General features: G+C 42.5%; 1 protein-coding gene across 1 annotated transcript; it reads right to left on the bottom strand.

Annotated features, from left to right (window-relative positions):
• Nucleotides 1–2,709: 2,709 nt before the first annotated feature.
• Nucleotides 2,710–20,794, bottom strand: LOC106585473 (protein phosphatase PTC7 homolog). Its single transcript, XM_014171707.2, has 6 exons — nucleotides 19,972–20,794; nucleotides 14,834–15,013; nucleotides 7,214–7,412; nucleotides 6,563–6,686; nucleotides 6,299–6,428; nucleotides 2,710–6,061 (listed from the first exon to the last, which is right to left on the bottom strand). The coding sequence occupies exons 1-6, from the start codon at nucleotides 20,171–20,173 to the stop codon at nucleotides 6,003–6,005; spliced, it is 894 nt and encodes a 297-aa protein (XP_014027182.2). The 5' UTR covers nucleotides 20,174–20,794; the 3' UTR covers nucleotides 2,710–6,002.
• Nucleotides 20,795–21,634: the final 840 nt, after the last annotated feature.

Genomic DNA, 21,634 nt, shown 5'->3' with positions numbered 1-21,634 from the left:
ACACTGACGCACCATGCAGTTGTAATAACCCACGTGGCATAGTGGGTAACCTACGCGCTCATGAGAGCTGACCTCTTTAAAACACACTACTGTGTTATCTAGAAACTATATTTTCCCAATAGAACATAGCGTGCAAAATGAGATCTATCTCATCTAACTTCTATTAGATATCTACTGTATCTATGTATGTCTATTAGAATACATTAGACCTATTGCTTTAGTTTGTTGACTATCACAAATGTAGTTAGTTCATTTATATTGATTTAAGACTGACAGGCATAATCTGTTTTAAATCTTAAGCTGTATATAAAGATAGGCAGATCACTAGAGGGAAATGCTAAAGGCAGCCTTAGGGTAATGGTCCTTATATGCTCTCAGGTGGGGAGGTTTTGCAGAGCTTCCAGAGGGTGAGGCAGATGCTGGTCCCCCCCCCCCCCCCCAGGCCCAGGTGTTTCCCTCTGCATGCAAGTTGCTAGTATCCAGCCAGGGAAGCCCAGTGTTCAGTGGAGCAGCCTTCATGAGAGAAGATTTTTACAGGGTGATGGTTGTACCTTTGTGCTGCCCAGTCTGGTGTGTTCCAGTGATACAGAAGATGGGGGAGATGACAGGGTCAGTGGTGCCCTGTAAGTTACCATAGAACAATGAACCAGCCAAGAACTGTTTTTATACCCTGCAAGTTTTTTCAGCAGATAATATTTTGTCTTTTTCCATCGTGTAGTGTCGTGACTTTACTTTCATTAATCTGATAACTGTTATTTATTTAATCAACTATGTTTAATTGTTACCCAATTAAATGAATCATGTAAGAATTAACTCATTAGGATTTGGGGCACCACAGAAGAGGTTATTTAAAGAATTACCATCTCCCGAATTAAACTCTAAAGATCTTTACCTATCACATTAATCTTCTGTTGTTCACTCTGGAAGATGGCCAGCCATGTCAGCGGTTCCCATTGGTGATGAGCGTAGTAGGATAGTCTCACCTAGATTCGCTTTTCTCAACATCCGCCCAGGACAGCTAACCAGCCGCACCAGTGATTGTCTGGGAGGCGAGCCTCACCTTGTGCCGATTACTCAGGCTTCAGGATTCAGACCACTTCACATGTACAACTGCAACCCGGCAATGTTCCGGTCCAAAGGAAGGTGAGTTTATTTCTTCACCTCGTGTTGAGGTTCAAAGTTCCAACCATTAGCTCCCGTTTCCTGGTCTCTGAGATTCAGCGTTTAAACCACTTTAGACATGGCTGCAACTCCCCATCTTTCCTGGTCTAATGTTATTTTTGTGGGCAATCCTTTTATGCACTCTGGCCAAAGGGGACGGTTCCATCAGGCTGACATGCTCTCTGACCTCAATCGGGGCGTGGCTACTTACTGTGCACAAAGTTATGTAAAACTAACTCTCTCTTATGGCTCCAAAAATCACATTCATATTTCATATTATACGCACAACGTATTGGATGAAAACTTGATAAAGGGGATATACTTTCCAAGTTACAGTATTTCTTCCATACAATTTATGACATCACAAAATGAAAAGCAGTATGACAGCTTTTTTTATAGCTTCCCACTGACCATTCCCCACATTCTTATGTCAGAATTATTGTTCCAGTATCCACTTTTGATGTTAAGAGTTTCGGTGGGAAAAGCCTATTAACAAAGACATTCCTCAGGTGGATTTTACTGGAGGGAGAGAAGGACCCCCCTTCTCCTGTAATTTATAACAGGGTGTGAACTGTCAAACCAGTCCAGTTCCCTCTTCACCTCTTCTGTGGGTGAGAGAAGGTCTGGTTATTGTAACCATTGCCAAGCTGATTTGACCCACAGGACCGTCATGACAAATGTAATTGTATTTAATATTTAAATTTGAGTGCTTTAAATGAAAGTTCATAAAGTATGGACATTTTGTTTTTACTTACAAATAAGTTATTCCAATGGTATATGTGCATTTATAGCAAGGAGGAGAGTATATTTGAAAGTCAGACATCAAAAACAAAGACTCCGGACATTTTGTGAGAAGTATTTTTTTTTAACTTCCACTTTGGGCTGGATGTGTCAATGTGCAGTTTATACTTGCATAATCATCATGAAAGAGAAATTATGTGGTGCACATATCTACACAAGTCCACTTTTGGCTCGTGAGTGCTACCTTCAGAACTACTGGCTAAAAAGTATCAGAATCTCTTTTAAGTGATGTATAGTTGATCTAGACCTGCCCATGAAAACATTCCTCAAGCCAAGCGCATGGAGATGTCACACCTGAGGAATGTGTAACTAAACATACAGATCACACTGAGCATTCTCATGTAGCTTCAGGCAGTTTCCTCTGGTTGCATAAGAGCAGACAACTGCGAGGGAAACAGGCTCATAGTGAGTCTAGTCCATTGTGGTGCTGAGACAGAGGCATTGACAAGCCACAGCAGGGAATTGCTGCCTGGCAGGAAGCAGTAGGGTTCCATCTGAAGAGAGAACAACTATGGAGAGATTCTCTATCAGAAACACATGATCATGTATAGCCTACCTAGCTGGTATTACAATTGTAGCCTGTTCTTGTTCTAGATGCTCTTGTGCTTCTAACCTACATGTGTTCATTATCTCAGGACATGTTCAGCCTACTGTGCAAGTAAATATAACTTTCAGAGACCAGTGAACAAACAATATTGACACAAGAAAAACCTATGACAAGGGTCTGTTAAAGGAAAAGAACAAGGGTAATAAATACTATACTCTTTATTTAAATATGACAGCTTTGAAAACATGTTTAGAACCTGCACAATCAAAATAAAGATACAAGCAGCTCTCATTGTAACAAACTTTGCTTTTTGAACTGAAGTCTAGAATTGGCCAACAGAACAAAACTGTCTGGTCAGGTCACTAGGCCAGTGGAGAGCCGGACATGGACATAATGGGGAAGCTAGCTTTGATAATAGTGCCATCTGACAGGGAGGTTTTGCTTGTACTTTAAGGTTGATGAGGTTATCGGCAACCTCTAGTGCCATAATGCTTACAAAAACATTTGTGTCATCCAGTGCAGATGCCTTTCAACTCCCTGCGCATTTGAAAAGGTATGCAGGGTATTGTTAAATGCTTTCGTTTTTTTATTTTTATGATGAAACACCTGATAGCCAGTCTGTACCAGAATCAATATTATTTTCCTAGTTAGGGGAGAGCCCTTGAAGCAGGACAGTAGCCTTCAGTGAGGGTGCACCATTACATCAACAAGAAGAACACCAAGGGTACTACAGATGATACACAGAATATTAAGGATTCTAAAGATGTCATGCTTTTTCAACCCTTAAAAATAAAAAAAATTGCTTGTTCATTCAAATATGTCCCATGGTGAAAGGGGATCAGATGGCGTAAATTAATTGTTAGACAGCAGGGCATGGATGGGAAAAGTGTGAATCATATGGCTTCAGTTTCTGCTCTGTGTTCATTAGCTGTTTAAATGAACATGTGCATAGTACATGTTTACTCTTAAAATGTTGCTGCACACAAGTAATGTTGTAAATGCATAGTGCATTTGTCTGCAGCAACAATGAAAATGAAAACCTGCAATTAAAGATGAAATAAAAGTGACCTGATTATTATGGGGCGGCAGGTAGCCTAGTGGTTAGAGCATTGGGCCAGTAACCGAAAGGTTGCAAGAATGAATCCCCGAGCTGACATGGTACAAAATCTGTCATTCTGCCCCTGAACAAGGCAGTTAACACACTGTTCCTAGGCTGTCATTGAAAATAAGAATTTGTTCTTAACTGACTTGCCTAGTAAAATAAAATGATGACTTAATGAAATGTGCTATTGGAGCTTTACAACTGATGAGACAAGGAAATGCTGATTGTGAACAATTATGCCTAAAGCTAAATTGAAGCTGTGTGCAGTCCAGATTCCCAACTAACATGGTCACCTGACCAATATCAACTGTGATCTTACAGATATGCTTTCTTTAACCTTGTGCGTAAATGGTCATTACCATTGCATCCCAGTGGATACTGAAGAAAGCTGTGTAGCATAGATACAAAAAACATCCATTCCACATGTATACAATATAAAACAGACAGGCTAGAGGTTACTCTATCACACATAACCTTCCACATCACTTGCAGTTACACTCACACCCCTCGCATCACTGCAGGAGTGAGGACAGGTTTAACAGAAACATCAAGTCAAAATGTCCCATCCTTAGAAACAATTAACTTGGTCTATGTACAACTCAAATTGCACTCAAATGTATTTTATAAAGCCCATTTTGCAAGAGCAGTCATCAAAGTGCTATACAGATTCCCAGCCTAAAACCCCAAAGAGCAAGCAATGCAGATGTAGAAGCACAGTGGCTAGGAAAGACCCCCTAAAAAGGCAGGAACCACCTAGAGGAACCAGGCTCTGCCGGGTGGCGATTATAACAGTACATGGCCATTAAGGCCAAATCGTTCTTAAAGACATTTAAACGGTCATAGATGACCAGCAGAGTCAGATAACCGAAGTGGTTATAGAGGGTGCAACAGGATAACACCTCGGGAGTAAATATCAGTTGGCTTTTCATAGCAGAGCATGAGGTTGAGAGTGAGAGAGAAAGAGTCAAAAACAGCAGGTCTGGGACAAAGTAGCACTTCCAGTGAACGGTCAGAAACTGATATGGCAAAGTATGCAGCAACGGCACCTGGTCTTCATACAACCCATTAGATCAGCCAAACTACTTAAAATATCACAGTCCCTTGTTCAAAAATCTACCAAAACATTTCAACATTCATTCACATCACATAGACACATGCCCTTATGCCTGCATAAAAATGTTTGCCCTTCAATATGTTTTATTAATAGGATTTTGTTTAATCTGAGTCACTGAAAGTGATGTTTTTCGTAGCCTTATTATTCAGACTTAATGGTATATCTTACAGATTCTCCTGCCTGTGAGTTATAACTTTATGCAGCTCACTCTACCAATCCCTGCTGGTGCCAGAGAGACTAAGGGATCCCCAAACCCAGTGACCTCTGCTACTAGATCACCAATATGTTGCTAGAGGGCAGGACACCTGACAGTCCTGCCTGCTCAGGTCAGAGCCTCCTCAGTCTCTCCAAGTGGACAAGAGTGATGATATTGAACCTTGAAGATTTACTGTTGGTTGTTACTATTGCTTGTTGTTAATAGTAGTTGATGCTGTGTGTTATACAAGTCCTTTGCTTATGTCACCATCTCCTTATACAGTCAATATTATTATTGCTTGTGCTATTACTCCTTTATTCTCATGCAATGTTTATTATGTACAGTATATTCATTCATCTCTCTGTACAGAACCACATCCATCTCATATGTCCTCTGGAGCTAAAGTTCTCTATTGTAGATAACTCTGAGGTTGCCTTATTCCTCTGACCAGGACAGGTGTCAGCGAGTCACGGACCAGTCTAACTGGAGAGCCACTCTCTTTCAGTATAGTATTCTGACGTTACTTACTGTCTTCAATCAGCTCAGCTCCTGTGACGGAATACTCACATGTACGATCCATAGATTTTCATTCCTGACTCAATCAACTTTTGACTGGCTACTACTGACCCCGTTTCTTAATCTCTACCTTCTGGGCTTTGTTTTACAGCCCAAATCCCAAAATAACAGACTTATTCCTCATGTGAGAGCCAGAGCTTCATCTTCAACACGACTACATCCTTTATCCCACTGAACAGGGATTAGGTCAAAGACAACTAGATCCTTTCCAAGATAGATACTTTGCAGCAGGTAGCCTAGCAGATGTGTCAGACAACCCTCTGCTTTATTCATCCATGTCTTCAGGCTATTAAAGATTAACACTCAGTTCTGATGGTGAAGTCAGTGCATGTATGGTCAGTGTTCCATCTGAGAGATGGGCCTGATTGTATCCTGGAGGAATGATGGTCTCAGGAGGGCAGCTCAGCCACCAACATCAGTCCTTAATCCCCGCCAGCAGGAACCAAAGCAGTCTGACATCTTCAAGAGGAAACTCCTAATTCCCTTCCTAGCCTCCATACAGTCTCTAGTCTGTGTACTCTGCCACTATTGACAGCAACACAGTGATGTCATCTGGCTTTCCTCCTGTGGGAATGAGAAAGATGCAGTCAGTAGGATGAATGGACTGAGTTTGGGAACAATCAAATGTATCATCCCCAATGGAAGGAAAACTACAATAAAACTAGGGATCAGTCACTTCTTATTCCTCTCTGGGTGTCATTCTCCCTGAAGCAGGGCAGGAATGGAGCCAATGGACTGAAATGAGGACTACCTTGGCTTTGTCTCCAATTTCCACTCGCATGAAGAAGTGATAGTCATTACCTCTTACATTCAGTCCATTGTCACAGGCAAACTGCGCAAAAGGTGACATGTAGTTGGGGTCGTATGCCAGAACATGGGCCTGCTCTGCAATGCTCCTGGCTGTCTGCTGGATACTCTCATAGTTGGTTTTCTGCAAAACACCAAAAAAATGGAGGATAGTGTGTTAACATTTTTGGAATGTCTCGTTCCTCCACTTCAATACTCTACTTACTGTAAACATGTTTGTTGCACACAGGTACTGCAAGGATTTATGCGAGGGTGTACCTTGAGTTTTTTCAGCTCCTGTAGGATCATGTGTTCGGGCATGTTGTCGAAGAGGCCATCTGTGGCTGTGAGAATGATGTCCCCCAACTGGACGTCAAAGGAGGAGCTGTCTGCAGCATCAGGACTGAGGGTGCACAGAGAGACACTGAGTCAGTGTGGAAGTCTTACAAGAGCAAAAAAAACATTTCCAATTCACACATTCGTATAATGTGAAATAGGACAAAACATCCACCAAATTAAATAATCTCCCTGTTCTAGAATACAGGGGTCAGAAAGCCTGTGGGCCAGCAGACCTGGGATTGGCTGCTGTGAGGAGGGCCCTTAGTCTGCCCCTCTGTGTGTGTGATGACACGGAGCTGGCTGGGACAGTAGAAGGGATCCAACACCCACCCCACACTGGAGTATCCAGCGCAGCTGATGGCATGCCACCGCAACACCAGCACATGGCCCCAGCCGCCCCTGGCCTGCATGCACACTGACTGTGGCAGTACTGACAATAAAGCTGCAGCAACACTGTACAAACCAGGGAGCAGCTCAAGGGCTGAACCAATGCTGAGACTGAGGGGCTGTGCTTCAAAACCAAACCAATAAATAGCTACACAGCTTCTTTACAATACAAAATATGGCTTCGACAGAATCCACAAAACTGACCTGTCACTTAGGACAGCCCCCTCTGCCTCAGGCGGGGCGATAGAGAGCTGGAAGGGGGTGTTGAAGTAATGCTGCTGTTCATCGGAGCGGTGCACTACCTCTCCTCCCCGCACCACCAGGAAGCCAGAGTCTCCCAGGTTGGCTGTGTGCAGCCTGTGACTCCGCCGGTCCAGCACCACGATACAGGCCGTGCTGCTGCCTGGAGGGAAACACAAGAGGATGAATATATGGGTGGTGTAATGGGAACTTTAATGTTTGTGCTGTTCTAATAACCAATTTCTGTGTTCATGCAAGTGGCTGACTGTACAAATCCTCACTATCAGTAGCTGCAATTTGCCCTGACCGTGTTTGAGAATGAACAAAATCTCTGTTTCAAGGGCTCAGCTTAGAAAGAAGCCTTGTGAGGTGTTGGTCTGTCACATGTTATGAAACAGTATTGGTCGGTCACATTTATATAAAAAATATTATTATTATTTTTATTTTTTTAAGTAACCTTTATTTAACTAGGCAACGGTGATGATTAATTAATTATGTTAAATCATGCAAATATAACTTGTCTGTGTATAGCCGTATATAAGACAACTGCTGGGACTGCCCAGGTAGAGCTCCTGATTGACATGTGTACTATGGTGCATTGAGTTGGTTGGAACCTCTCCAGCGCACTGACAAACAATAATTAATTTAAGATCGACTTCAGGTGTCCCTGTGTAAGAATTTCCACAACAGTGTCACACCCTACATCCTGATTCTGTAACTAATGAAGTTGAATAGATCAATGGATTTCTCCCCAATTTCGTGGTATCCAATTGGTAGTTACAGTCTTGTCTCATCGCTGCAACTCCCGTGCGGACTCGGGGGAGGCTATGGTCGAGAGCCGTTTGTCCTCCGAAACACAACCGCACTGCTTTTTGACACAATTGCCCACTTAACCCGGAAGGCAGCCGCACTAATGTGTCGGAGGAAACACCGTACACATGGTGTGCACTGCGCCCAGCCCGCCACAAGAGTCACTAGTGCGCGATGGGCCAAGCACATCCCTGCCAGCCAAACCCTCCCCTAACCCGGGTGACACTGGGCCAATTGTGCGCCGCCCCATGGGGCTCCCGGTCACGGCGGGCTGCGACAGAGCCTAGACTCGAACCCAGAATCTCCACTGCGCCACTCGGGAGGCCTTGGAAGGATAAAATTGAAGGAAACATAAAAGTAAACCGAACCGGCAAAAACATGGCTCTGTGTGCAGCAACATCCTGCTGATGAGTCATCTAGTTTGGACCACCAGAATGTGCTATGGGTGCTCCATACAACCCCCTCACACTCTGACTCACTCTCGTTCTTGAATGTTTTTCCAATAGTAATACAATTACTGCTGGCCTCATGACCGCAATGGAAAAATACAATACTGACTTGTTTTTGTCTTCTACATGCGAGATGGGATAAAAAAGTACAGACTACCGAGACAGACCGTTCTGGACTCCTTACTCAGTTCTTTCTCCCACATGTTTCTGCATACTTCATTCTAGCAAAGCACTGTGATCAAGACAAGAGATTCTGGAGCTGAGTTGCAGGAATAGGCTACTACTAGTCTTTACATAGCAGCAACAACAAAAATAGTAAGAGGCATGCAGCAGCTCTCTGACTCACGATGCAAATATCCTATCTAAATAGCAGCGCCCCATGCCACTTAGTCTAACCACACAGACCAAAAAATAACAGCCCATCCCATGACTGTTCCCTCTACTGCAGTGGTTCCAAAACTTTTTGAGCCCACGACACCATTTTGATATCTGAAAATCCTTGCGATCCTAAATGTGAAAGAAATGTACTTAACAGCCAATGTTAACTTTTTTATTTGGGGCTATGGTAGTCAATTGAAAAACATTCAAATCGTATTTTTGATTGTGATGGTGTGTTGAGAAGACATACTTTTAATGTGGGGCTGTCAGACTAATTTGCAATTGACTATGTATCTTCTCAAAACCACTAATGAGATGGGTGTGGCTTGATGCATGTCGCGTCTGAGTTTCTCAAAGTCAGGGGGCGTGGCTGACAGCGCGCACCTCATCTCTGCAGTAACATCCAGCCTGGAACGATATTTGGTTTTAAGACGAGAGCACTGATGGTGCTTTCAAGACAACTGGGACCTCTGAAAAATACAAGGTCAAATCATGACGTCAGTGATCATGTCAGCTCTTTGGAAAGAGACCAGAGTTCACGAGTTGGAATTCCGAGTTGGATGACTTCAAAATGTTCTACTCGAAGCTAGTTTATTAAAACATTTTTTTTTAAAGTATTCCCCCCAGAGTTGCCAGTTGTCTTGAATGCACTGAAGTTGGAGATTTGAGTTCCCAGTTGTTTTGATCGCTGCATTAATTCTCAAAAGGGAGACAGCAGGGTATTCCCTTGGAGTAAGGAACCAAAACTCCTCCGTAGTGACCCGTGAATCCATTCGGTCACATGACAGCTCGATCAGCTGTTCGATTTCACTTACCGGCATGTCAACTGAGCCAGGATCACAGCCAAACAGATTGGGAAGTAGGTTCCAAAGTGCTCTTCCAAGCGTTGGAGGTGAGCAGTCATTACTCAAGTGGGACACTTACTGATGCTGTTTTCTGTTAGAAACACGCACAGCCGAGGGAAGGGGCATCATTCACTTTTGAAAGACTCTCTCCAATAAGAATTCTTTCCTCTGAAACCACTGTTGATTCGGTCACTCATCTGTAGAAGGTTTTTGTATTTCCCCTGCATGCTTGCGTTCAGTTCGTTCAGTTCCCTAAATATTCTTTCTTTCTAATTACACAGAAAGCCAAGGCTTTTTGTTTGTGAATTATTTCTTTATGAACTGTTGTCATTGTGAATGACAACCATTCCTCTCCCAATACAACAAAAATCTTCCCAACACTCCCCCTTGATAACCACCAAGCCTCGGTGTGAAATAGAACATTATCATACTCTGATCGCAAAAATATGTGGAGACATGAGAACAGGCATGTGTGCAGTGGCTGTGGTTTGATGTACATTGAACAAAAATATAACCACAACATGTAAAGTATTGGTTTCATGAGCTGAAATAAGATTTTTTTCCATACGCATAAAAAGCTTATTTCTCTCAAATGTTGTGCACAATTTTGTTTACATCCCTATTAGTGAGCATTTCTCCTTTGCCAAGATCATTCAACCACCTGACAAGTGTGGCATATCAAGAAGCTGATTAAACAGCATCATTACAGAGGTGCACCTTGTGCTGGGTACAATAAAAGGGCACTAAAAATGCACCGTTTTGTCACGCAATGCCACAGATGTTTTGAGGGCGCGTACAATTGGCATGCTGACTGCAGGAATGTCCACCACAGCTGTTGCCAGAGAATGTAATGTTAATTTCTCTACCATAAGCCGCCTCCAACGTCATTATAGACAATTTGGCAGTACATCCAACCGTGGGCCAGCAGTTTGCTGATGTCAACGTTGTGAACAGAGTGCCCCATGGTGGCGGTGTGGTTATGGTATGGGGAGACATGGACAAAGAACACAATTGCATTTTATCAATGGCAATTTGAATACACAGAGATAGTGACGAGATCCTGAGGCCCATTGTTGTGCCATTCATCTGCCGCCATCACCACTTTTCAACATGATAATGCACGGCCCCATGTCGCAAGGATCTGTACACAATTCCTGGAAGATGAAAATATCCCAGTTCTTCCATGGCCTGCACACTCACCAGACATGTCATCCATTGAGCATGTTTCAGATGCTCTGGATCGACGTGTACAACAGCGTGTTCCAATTCCCGCAACTTCTCACAGCCATTGAAGAGGAGTGGGTCAACATTCCACAGGCCACAATCAACAGCCTGATCAAATCTATGCGAAGGAGATGTGAAGCACTGCCTGAGGCAAATGGTGGTCACACCAAATACTGACTGGTTTTATGATCTACGCCCCTACCCTTTTTTTTTTTTTAAAGGCATCTGTGACCAACAGATGCATATCTGTATTCCCAGTCGTGTGAAATCCATAGATTAGAGCCTAAATAATTTATTTCAATTGTCCGATTTCCTTATATGAACTGTAACCCAGTACAAATCTTTGAAATTGTTGCATGTTGGGTTTATATTTTTGTTCAATATAGTTTACAATCAATTACCTGCTGCAGTATATCTCAGTTCTGTGCTCAGCTCTTTTGCCACCAGTTGCTCTCGGTGTATCATACAATGCGTCCATATGGCAGAGGGATACAATGGTCAAGTGCAGCCTTTTCTCATGATCCAAGGGTGCTGTCTGGTTGAATTATATATAAATTGGAATAATTTTTCATTTACACTACCGGTCAAAAGTTTTAGAACAGAGTTTAATTTGTACTCTTCTCTACATTGTAGAATAATAGTGAAGACATGTTATTTCATAGTTTTGATATGGAATCATGTAGTAACCAAAAAAAAAAAAAGTGTTAAACAAATCAAAATAAATGTTATGAGATTCTTCAAATAGCCACCCTTTGCCTTGATGACAGCTTTGCACACACTTGGCACTCTCAACCAGCTTCATGAGGTTGTCACCTGGAATACATTTCAATTAACAGGTGTGCTTTGTTAAAAGTTCATTTGTGGAATGTCTTTCCTCCTTAATGCATTTAGGCCAATCAGTTGTTGTGACAAAGTGGGGGGGTATACCGAAGAAAGGGCTATTTGGTAAAACACCAAGTCCATATTACGGCAAGAACAGCTCAAATAAGCTAAGAGAAATGACAGTCCATCATTACTTTAAGACATGAAGGTCAGTCAATGCAGAATATTAAGAACTTTGAAAGTTTCTTCAAGTGCAGTCGCAAAACCCAAGCGCTATGATGAAACTGGCTCTCATGAGGACTGCCACAGGAATGGAAGACCCAGAGTTACCTCTGCTGCAGAGGATAAGTTCATAAGAGTTACCAGCCTCAGAAATTACAGCCCAAATAAATGCTTCACAGAGTTGAAGTAACAGACATCAACTGTTCAGAGGAGACTGTGTGAAATCAGGTCTTCATGGTCAAATTGCTGCAAGGAAACAACTACTAAAGGACAGCAATAAGAAGAGACTTGCTTGGGCCAAAAACACAAGCAATGGACATTAGACCGGTGGGAATCTGTCCTTTGGTCTGATGAGTGCAAATTGAAGATTTTTAGTTCCAACCGCTGTGTCTTTGTGAGACGCGGTGTGGGTGAACGGATGATCTCCATATGGGTATTTCCCAGCGTAAAGCATGGAGGTGGTGGTGTTCTGGTGTGGGGGTGCTTGATGGTGACAACGTCTGTGATTTACTTGGAATTCAAGGCACACTTAACCAACATGGCTACAACAGCGATACGCCATCCCGTCTGGTTTGGGCTTAGTGGGACTATAATATGTTTTTCAACAGGACAATGACCCAAAACACACCTCCAGGCTGTGTAAGGGCTATTTGACCAAGAAGGAGAGCAATGGAGTGCTGCATCAGATGACCTGGCCTCCACAATCCCCCGACCTCAACCAAATGGAGATGGTTTGGGATGAGTCGGACAGCAGAGTGAAGGAAAAGCAGCCAACAAGTGCTCAGCATATGTGGGAACTCCTTCAAGACTGTTGGAAAATAATTCCAGGTAAAGCTGGTTGAGAGAATGCCTGTGCAAAGCTGTCAAGGCAAAGGGTGGCTATTTGAAGAAACTCAAATATATTGATATATTTAACACTTTTTTTGCTTACTACATGATTCCATGTGTTATTTCATAGTTTTAACGTCTCCACTATTATTCTACAATGTAGAAAATAGTAAAAATAAAGAAAAACCTTTGAATGAGTAGGTGTTGTAAAACTTTTGACCGGTAGTGTATATTTAAGGTTAACCACATTGCAATGATTTTGATATACAAAGACGATATGATAGATCTCTATATTTTGTATATACACTACTGTTCAAAAGTTTGGGGTCACTTAGAAATGTCCTTGTTTTCCATGAAATGAGTTGCAAAATGAATAGGAAATATAGTCAAGACTTTGACAAGGTTATAAATAATGATTTTTAATTGAAATAATAATTGTGTCCTTCAAACTTTGCTTTCGTCAAAGAATCCTCCATTTGCAGCAATTACAGCCTTGCAGACCTTTGGCATTCTAGTTAATCTGAAGAGATTTCACCCCATGCTTCCTGAAGCACCTCCCAAAAGTTGGATTGGCACTTCTTACGTACCATATGGTCAAGCTGTTCCCACAACAGCTCAATAGGGTTGACATCCTGTGACTGTGCTGGCCACTCCATTATAGACAGAACACCAGCTGACTGCTTCTTCCCTAAAAAGTTTTTGCATAGTTTAGAGCTGTGCTTTGGGTCATTGTCCTGTTGTAGGAGGAAATTGCCTCCAATTAAGCGCCGTCCACAGGGTATGGCATGGCATTGCAAAATGGAGTGATAGCCTTCCTTCTTCAAGATCCCTTTTACCCTGTACAAATTTCCCACAACGAAAGCACCTCCAGACCATCACATTGCCTCCTCCAGCATCTTTACATTTTTTTCTGCTTCTCACGAATGTTCTTCTTTGTGATCCGAACACCTCAGATTCATCTGTCCTTAACACTTTTTTCCAATCTTGCTCTGTACAGTGTCTGTGTTCTTTTGCCCGTGTTCTTTTGCCCATCTTAATCTTTTCTTTTTTTATTGGCCAGTCTGAGCGTCCCGGAGTTGCCTCTTCACTGTTGACGTTGAGACTGGGGTTTAGCGGATACTATTTAATGAAGCTGCCAGTTGAGGACTTGTAAGGCGTCGGTATCTCAAACTAGACACTAATGTACTTGTCCTATTGCTCAGTTGTGCACCAGGGCCTCCCACTCTTTCTATTCTGGTTAGAGACAGTTTGCGCTGTTCTGTGAAGGGAGTAATACACAGCGTTGTACGAGATCTTCAGTTTCTTGGCAATTTCTTGCATGGAATAGCCTTCATTTCTCAGAACAAGAATAGACTGATGAGTTTCTGAAGAAAGTTCTTTGTTTCTGGCCATTTTGAGCCTGTAATCGAACCCACAAATGCTGATGCTCCAGATACTCAACTAGTCTAAAGAAGGCCAGTTTTATTGCTTCTTAAATCAGAACAACAGTTTTCAGCTCTGCTAATATACTTGCAAGTGTTTTCTAATGATCAATTAGCCTTTTAAAATGATAAACTTGGATTAGCTAACACAATGTGCCATTGGAACACAGGAATGTGCCATTGGGCCTCTGTACACCTATGTAGATATTCCATAAAAAAAATCTGCCGTTTCTAGTTACAATAGTCATTTACAACATTAACAAAGTCTACACTGTATTTCTGATCAATTTGATGTTATTTTAAAAGGACCATTTTTTTGTGCTTTTCTTTCTAAAACAAGGAAATTTCTAAGTGACCCCAAACTTTTGCACGGTAGTGTATTATTTTCTTCAGATTTTGGCAATTTTCCCATGACCCCACTTTCATATCAGGCGACCCCGCATAGGGTCGTGACCCCTAGTTTGGGAACCGCTGCTCTACTCTAAATGCCTATTCTAGTAAGCATGAGGCTGACACTAGTGATTTATTTTTGCACCAGCCTCCAGGTTCACAAAACAGTGATCCTCAAGGGCTGGCTTTACTCACCTAGCAGAGGCACTTTGTTCTGTAGGAGCTCGTAGTAGCTGCTTGTGAGGACGCCCACAGGGTTGCTTGGAACAAAGCGTCCCTCCTTTACCAGCCGCTCACACGTCTTCATCAGTGTCCCTGAAAACTGTGATGGGTCCACCCCGTAGTCTCTCCAACCCCCCACTCCATCTGCAACGCCTAAGGAGACCACAAACAGTTTGGTTAAAAAGAGGATAACACAGGATAGGAAAGAATCAGGATTGGATTATGATTATTCTTAACACTCCTGACTAAGACACTACTTCCTCCCAAACCACACAGAGAACAACATGTAGCCTCAAGTGGATGGTGATTTTCAATCTAGTCAAGGTGGATTTTCTGGCTTTTGTTGAGGCCGGGGCAATTCCACAGTAACGGAATTACATGAAGACTCCAAAGTCTTCCCTTTAAAATGTATGCCAAACTAAAACCAAAGTTCAACAACCAATACAACCCTATGTGCAATGACTACTTTGTCAATTATTCAAAGTAAATGAAAACTAAAAAACATTTGCCAGAAAAGAAATCAAACATATTTTGCAAAACTTTGTAACAGAATTACAGTACAATCTCCCTCAGTTTTATTCTGGTACCAAACTTTGTATCTGCACAGTTCTTCCAGTAAATGTGTTTTTGTAAAAGTTTGTGGAAATTGTTAAAAGTAGCCGAAGAACAACATCCCAACCGTGAAGCACGGGGGTGGCAGCATCATGTTGTTGGGGTGCTTTGCTGCAGGAGGGACTGGTGCACTTCACAAAATAGATGGCATCATGAGGGAGGAAAATTATGTGGATATATTGAAGCAACATCTCAAGACATCAGTCAGGAAGTTAAAGCTTGGTTGCAAATGGGTCTTCCAAATGGACAATGACCCAAAGCATACTTCCAAAGTTGTGGCAAAATGGCTTAAGGACAACAAAGTCAAGGTATTTTATTTTACCTTTATTTAACTAGGCAAGTCAGTTAAGAACAAATTCTTATTTTCAATGACGGCCTAGGAACAGTGGGTTAACTGCCTGTTCGGGGCAGAACGACAGATTTGTACCTTGTCAGCTCGGGGATTTGAACTTGCAACCTTTGGTATTGGAGTGGCCATCACAAAGTCCTGACCTCCATCCTATAGAAAATTTGTGGGCAGAACTGAAAAAGCGTGTGCGAGCAAGGAGGCCTACAACCTAACTCAGTTACACCAGCCTTGTCAGGAGGAATGGGCCAAAATTCACCCAACTTATTGTGGGAAGCTTGTGGAAGCCTACCCGAAACGTTTGACCCCGAGTTAAACAATTTAAAGGCAATGCTACCAAATACTAATTGAGTGTATGTAAACCTCTGACCCACTGGGAATGTGATAAAATAAATAAAAGCTGAAATAAATCATTCTCTACTATTATTCTGACATTTGACATTCATAAAATAAAAGTGGTGATCCTAACTGACCTAAGACAGGGAATTTTCACTCTGATTAAATGTCAGGAATTGTGAAAAACTGAGTTTAAATGTATTTGGCTAAGGTATATGTAAACTTACGACTTCAACAGAGAGAGATATGTATATATAGATAGATCTATATCTATACACACACATTACCCTAAAAAGGCGTCAGCACGCTTCAGCCCGCCTGGCGCCTAGTCGAACTCTGCTAGCCGAACCGTAACGAGTGTGTTTGCTTACTCCCTTAAAAAGACCTTTGCTTGAAAAACGAGAAAAAAACAGCAATAGTACCGTTTGTCCATTTTGAGACACCATAGCAACTATATACTTCCTCAAAATAGTCAGAATTTGATTGGACGTTTTTGCCAAAGAGATCTTAGTGGCGCAATTTTACATCTAAGATGTTTGGGGCAGTATTTTTCAATGAAAACAAATGCATGAAAACGAGTCGTCACTCATTGAATGACAAATACTTTATTGAAGAATCCCTAATGTTGACCAATCACTGACGAATAGGTGTAGACTTTGGTGCCGAACTTCAGCTTTATTTTGGCACTTACCTGTATATATGAACGTTTTGTAACAGTGTTCTCCTGAGGTCCAGGACCAGTTAGGTACACCCTATATATTGTGGCCTGGGGTAATGTGTGAATGAAAAACCAAATCTCTCTGAGATGAACTGGTTGTAGCATACATAGTAAAAAATAAACAAGCAAGAGATAAAAAAAAGAAAGGACGCCCCCCATTCACGTCGTCGGGCTGTAGAGTGGTTTGAGAGCTTAAAGTTCCTTGGTGTCCACATGACTAAGGATCTATCATGGACCGCACACAACAGTCGTGAAGAGGGCATGACAACACCTCTTCCCCCAAGGAGGCTGAACATTTTGGCATTGGTCTTCAAAATAAGTTCTACAGCTGCACCATTGAGAGCATCTTGACTGGCTGCATCACCGCTTGGTATGGCAACCGCTTGTCATCCGATCCCAAGGCGCTACAGAGGGTAGTGCGTACAGCCCAGTAAATCACTGGGGCTGAGCTCCCTGCCATCCAGGACCTCTATGCCAGGATGTGTCAAAGGAGGGCCGTAAAAATGGTTAGACTCCAGCCACCCAAGTCATACTGTTCTCTCTGCTACCGCACTAATGCAAAGTCTGGAACCAACAGCACCCTGAACAGTTTACCAAATAGCTACCCGGACTATTCTTTTTATGTTCTTTATTCATCACATACGCTGCTGCTACTGTTTTATCCATCATGTTGCCTAATCACTCTATTCCCAGTTATACACCGAGTGTACAAAACATTAAGAACACCTTCCTACTATTGAGTTGCACCCAGAACAGCCTCAATTTGTCTGGACATAACCTCTACAAGGTGTCAAAAGCATTCCACAGGGATGCTGGCCCATGTTGACCCCAATGCTACCCACAGTTCAGCCAAGTTTGCTGGATGTCATTTGGGTGGTGGACTATTCTTGATACACACGGGAAACTTGTGTGAAAAACCCAGCAATGTTGCAATTCTTGAAACACACTCAAACCGGTGCACCTGGCACCACACCCCTCAAAGGCAGTTAAATATTTCATCTTGCCCCTTCACCCTCTGAATGGCACATACACAATCCATGTCTCAAATGTCTCTAGCAATAGGCTTAAAAAATCCTTCTTTAACCTGTCTCCTCCACTGATTGAAGTGGATTTAACAGGCGATATCAATAAGGGATCATAGCTTTCATCTGGTCAGTCTCATGGAAAGAGCAGATGTTCCCAATGTTTTGTACACTCAACGTGTGTACACATAGTGCATTCGGAAAGTATTCAGACCCCTTGACTTTTCCCACATTTTGTTACGTTATAGCCTTATTCTAAAATGGATTACATATTTTTTTTATCCTTAATCTACACACAATACCCCATAATTAAAGCAAAAACAGGTTTAGATTTTTTTTGCGAATTTATAAAAAATAAAAACAGAAATAGCTTATTTACATAGGTATTTAGACCCTTTGCTATGAGACTCGAAATTGAGCTCAGGTGCATCCTGTTTCCATTGCTCATTCTTGAGATGTTTCCACAACTTGATTGGAGTCAACCTGTGGTAAATTCAATTGATCGGACATGATTTGGAAAGGTACACCTGTCTATATAAGGTCTCACAGTTGACAGTGCATGTCAGAGCAAAAACCAAGCCATGAGGTCGAAGGAATTGTCCGTAGAGCTCTGAGACAAAATTGCGTCGAGATACTGATCTGGATTGTGTCAAGGTACAGATCTTGGTCAGGGAGGTGACCAGCAGCCAGACGGAAGCCACTACTCAGTAAAAGGCACATAACAGCCCACTTGGAGTTTACCAAAAAGCACCTAAAGAACTCTGACAATGAGAAGCTAGATTCTCTGGTCTGATGAAACCAAGATTGAACTTTTTGGCCTGAATGCCAAGCGTCACATCTGGAGGGAACCTGGCACAATCACTACGGTGAAGGATGTTGGTGGAAACATCATGCTGTGGGGATGTTTCAGTGGCAGGGACTGGGAGACTGGTTAGGATCTAGGGAAAGATGAACGGAGCAAAGTACAGAGACTCTTGATGAAAACCTGCTCCAGAGCACTCAGGACCTCAGACTGGGGTGACCGTTCACCTCCCATTAGGACAACGACCCTAAGCACACAGCCAAGACAACGCAGGAGTGGCTTTGGGACAAGTCTCAATGTCCTAGAGTGGCCTAGCCAGAGCCCAGACTTGAACCCGATTGAATATCTCTGGAGAGATAACAAAATAGCTGTGCAGCAGCGCTCCCCATCCAACCTGACAGAGCTTGAGGAGATCTGCAGAGAATAATGGGAGAAACTCCAAATACAGGTGTGCCAAGCTTGTAGCGTCATACCCAAGAAGACTCAAGGCTGTAATCGCTGCAAAAGGTGTTGTGTAGACTAAGAATGTATTTATTTAATCCATTTTAGAATAAGGCTGTAACATAACAAAATGTGGAAAAAGTCAAGGGGTTCAAATACTTTCCAAATGCACTGTATCTACCTCAATTACCTCAAACATTGAATCGGTACTTTATATAGCCAAGTTATCGTTACTCATTGTGTATTTATTATTTTTCTCTTTGTATTATTGGGACGGGCTATTAAGCATTTCACTGTTAGTCTACACCTGTTGTTTACAAAGCATGTCACAAATAACAATTTATTTGAAGTCCTAAACAATTGCCAATACTCTCCATCTGTCTAATCTATTTCTTAATGTGTACATAATAATGGTTATGGCTGCCCCCCTTTCATTACAACTCTGAAACTACTACAGGCAGCTGACTTCTAGGACCCCTCAAAGGGAAGCAGAAGAAGGCTGATACTAATGAGATGGCAATGATGGCAGATAACCCAGTAAGCAGTAAAACATTCTCTTGGCTTGAAGCAGTACATTATTTTCTTGCCTTGAAGCTAAGCGAATAGCTGTTAACGCATTGGTCATTAGAGAAAAAAAAGTTTAGTGTCCCTGTTTTTTAAAAATTGTTTGACAACATGCAACACTAAGGTTACAAACTAGCTAGCAAATGTGCAGTCTGGCCTGTTAGCTGGCTATCAAGCAAGCTAAACAACCTGACAGGTTACATCATCACGTTACAGAATAGTTGTCAATGTAATGTATGTATTTTTTTGTCAAATTAGTTTGTTACTCACCCAAAACATCGGCAGATCTATGTCGAGCAATAAAGCAAGCGTCGTCGCCGTAGCACATCCCTTTCTTCAAGATACCTTTTCGAAAATCCTTCTCAAAACCGCATCTTGCCGTTACCAGGCTGTAGTCACGGCTATCTGTTTGAGAGAGTCCGCCAATAACAGCTCTGGTAACAAGTCTACCGTACGAAAGTACGGAGAACATCACATACACACCAGCTCCTACTAAAGCGCCAAGCTAGCTAGTTTAGCGCCGATATAACCACACAATATTGACTTGCTAGCTTTCTACTGTGATGCTTGGACTAGTCAGCTAGATAGCCTGACAATAACATTAGCCACGCACAGACAAAGACGCGGGCAAGCAGACGTGTTAACGCCCCCAGACGAGACGTGTATTCTTTAGTCTGAAGAGTTCTTGCAAATTTTGTGACAACAGCGCCGTAATTCGACGGAGATCACACATCCAGATCCCAAGAGATGTTCCAAGTTTGTCATAGCCATCGGGCCTGTAGAACAGCCCACATTATACACATCTGCGATTGGGGGAGTGAGCCAGAGTGATCTGTGGTGGTCTTGTGACTGCTGACGTCCATCTCATTACTTCTTCGAGGAGGTTTCACGGCGGCTGGCATTCAATATGTTGCATTACCGCCACCTACTATATACTTTGCTTGACAAATAAATAAACACATACCCTACCATAACACTACAATAAACAAAAAAAGTAATAATAATACCACCCTACTCCACTATTTAAATCTATTTAGTCCTACCTCATGCCAAATGGATTAGCGGTCTAAGGCACTGCATCTCAGTGGAAAAGGCGACACTAGTCACTAGTTAGAATCCAGGCCGAATCACATCCGGCCGTGATTGGGAGTCCCATAGGGCGGCGCACAATTGGTCCAGCGCCGTCAGGGTTTGGCCAGGGTAGGACGTAATTGTAAATAACAACGTTCTTAACTGACTCGCCTTATTAAAGGTTAAATAAAAAATATAATGCCAACAACCTGAAAGGATGGAACATCCCCACTTAACACACCCTGTAACTCTTCGGATGTCAAGTCTCGCACACCCAAATACCTCTCTGCAGCTACCACCACAACCTCAATTTTCTGCGACTTACGTTCCATCCCTGCAGTATAGTTGATAAACATTGCTATAAATGCTAAACATCCACTCGTACTGAAACATCTCTCTTGTTGGCCTATCCCTCTGTACTGGTACAGATCTACTCACACCATCCCTCTCAGGATCCCTCCCCTTGACCCTGACCCATCTTCACTGCCTCAGCATATGACAATTGATGCACTACTCTAAGCCTGGAAACCTCAACCTGCCTCTCTCGCATAGGACATTTCTGATCCCCAGCCCCATGAGCACCCCTACAATTAACACATACCACTACTTTCCCCAATGCGACACATTCTTTTGTCTCATGCTCTTCTGCACACTTATCACAACCTCCCTCCTACACACTGCTGCCACATGCCCATAAGCTTGACACCTGTAATAACGTAATGTATTCGGTACAAAAGCTCTTACGGGATAACTTATATATCCTAACATTACTTTGTCAGGCAGACTCAACATCAAAACTCAAAAGAACAGACAATGACTCTTCTGTTTCACCACCGTCTGCGTCGCACCAAAAGACAAGCAT

Source organism: Salmo salar, chromosome ssa24, assembly GCF_905237065.1.
Source record: "Salmo salar chromosome ssa24, Ssal_v3.1, whole genome shotgun sequence".
Taxonomy (NCBI): Eukaryota; Metazoa; Chordata; class Actinopteri; order Salmoniformes; family Salmonidae; genus Salmo; species Salmo salar.
Note: the sequence above shows the minus strand (reverse complement) of the source record. Positions and strands in the feature narration are given on the sequence as shown.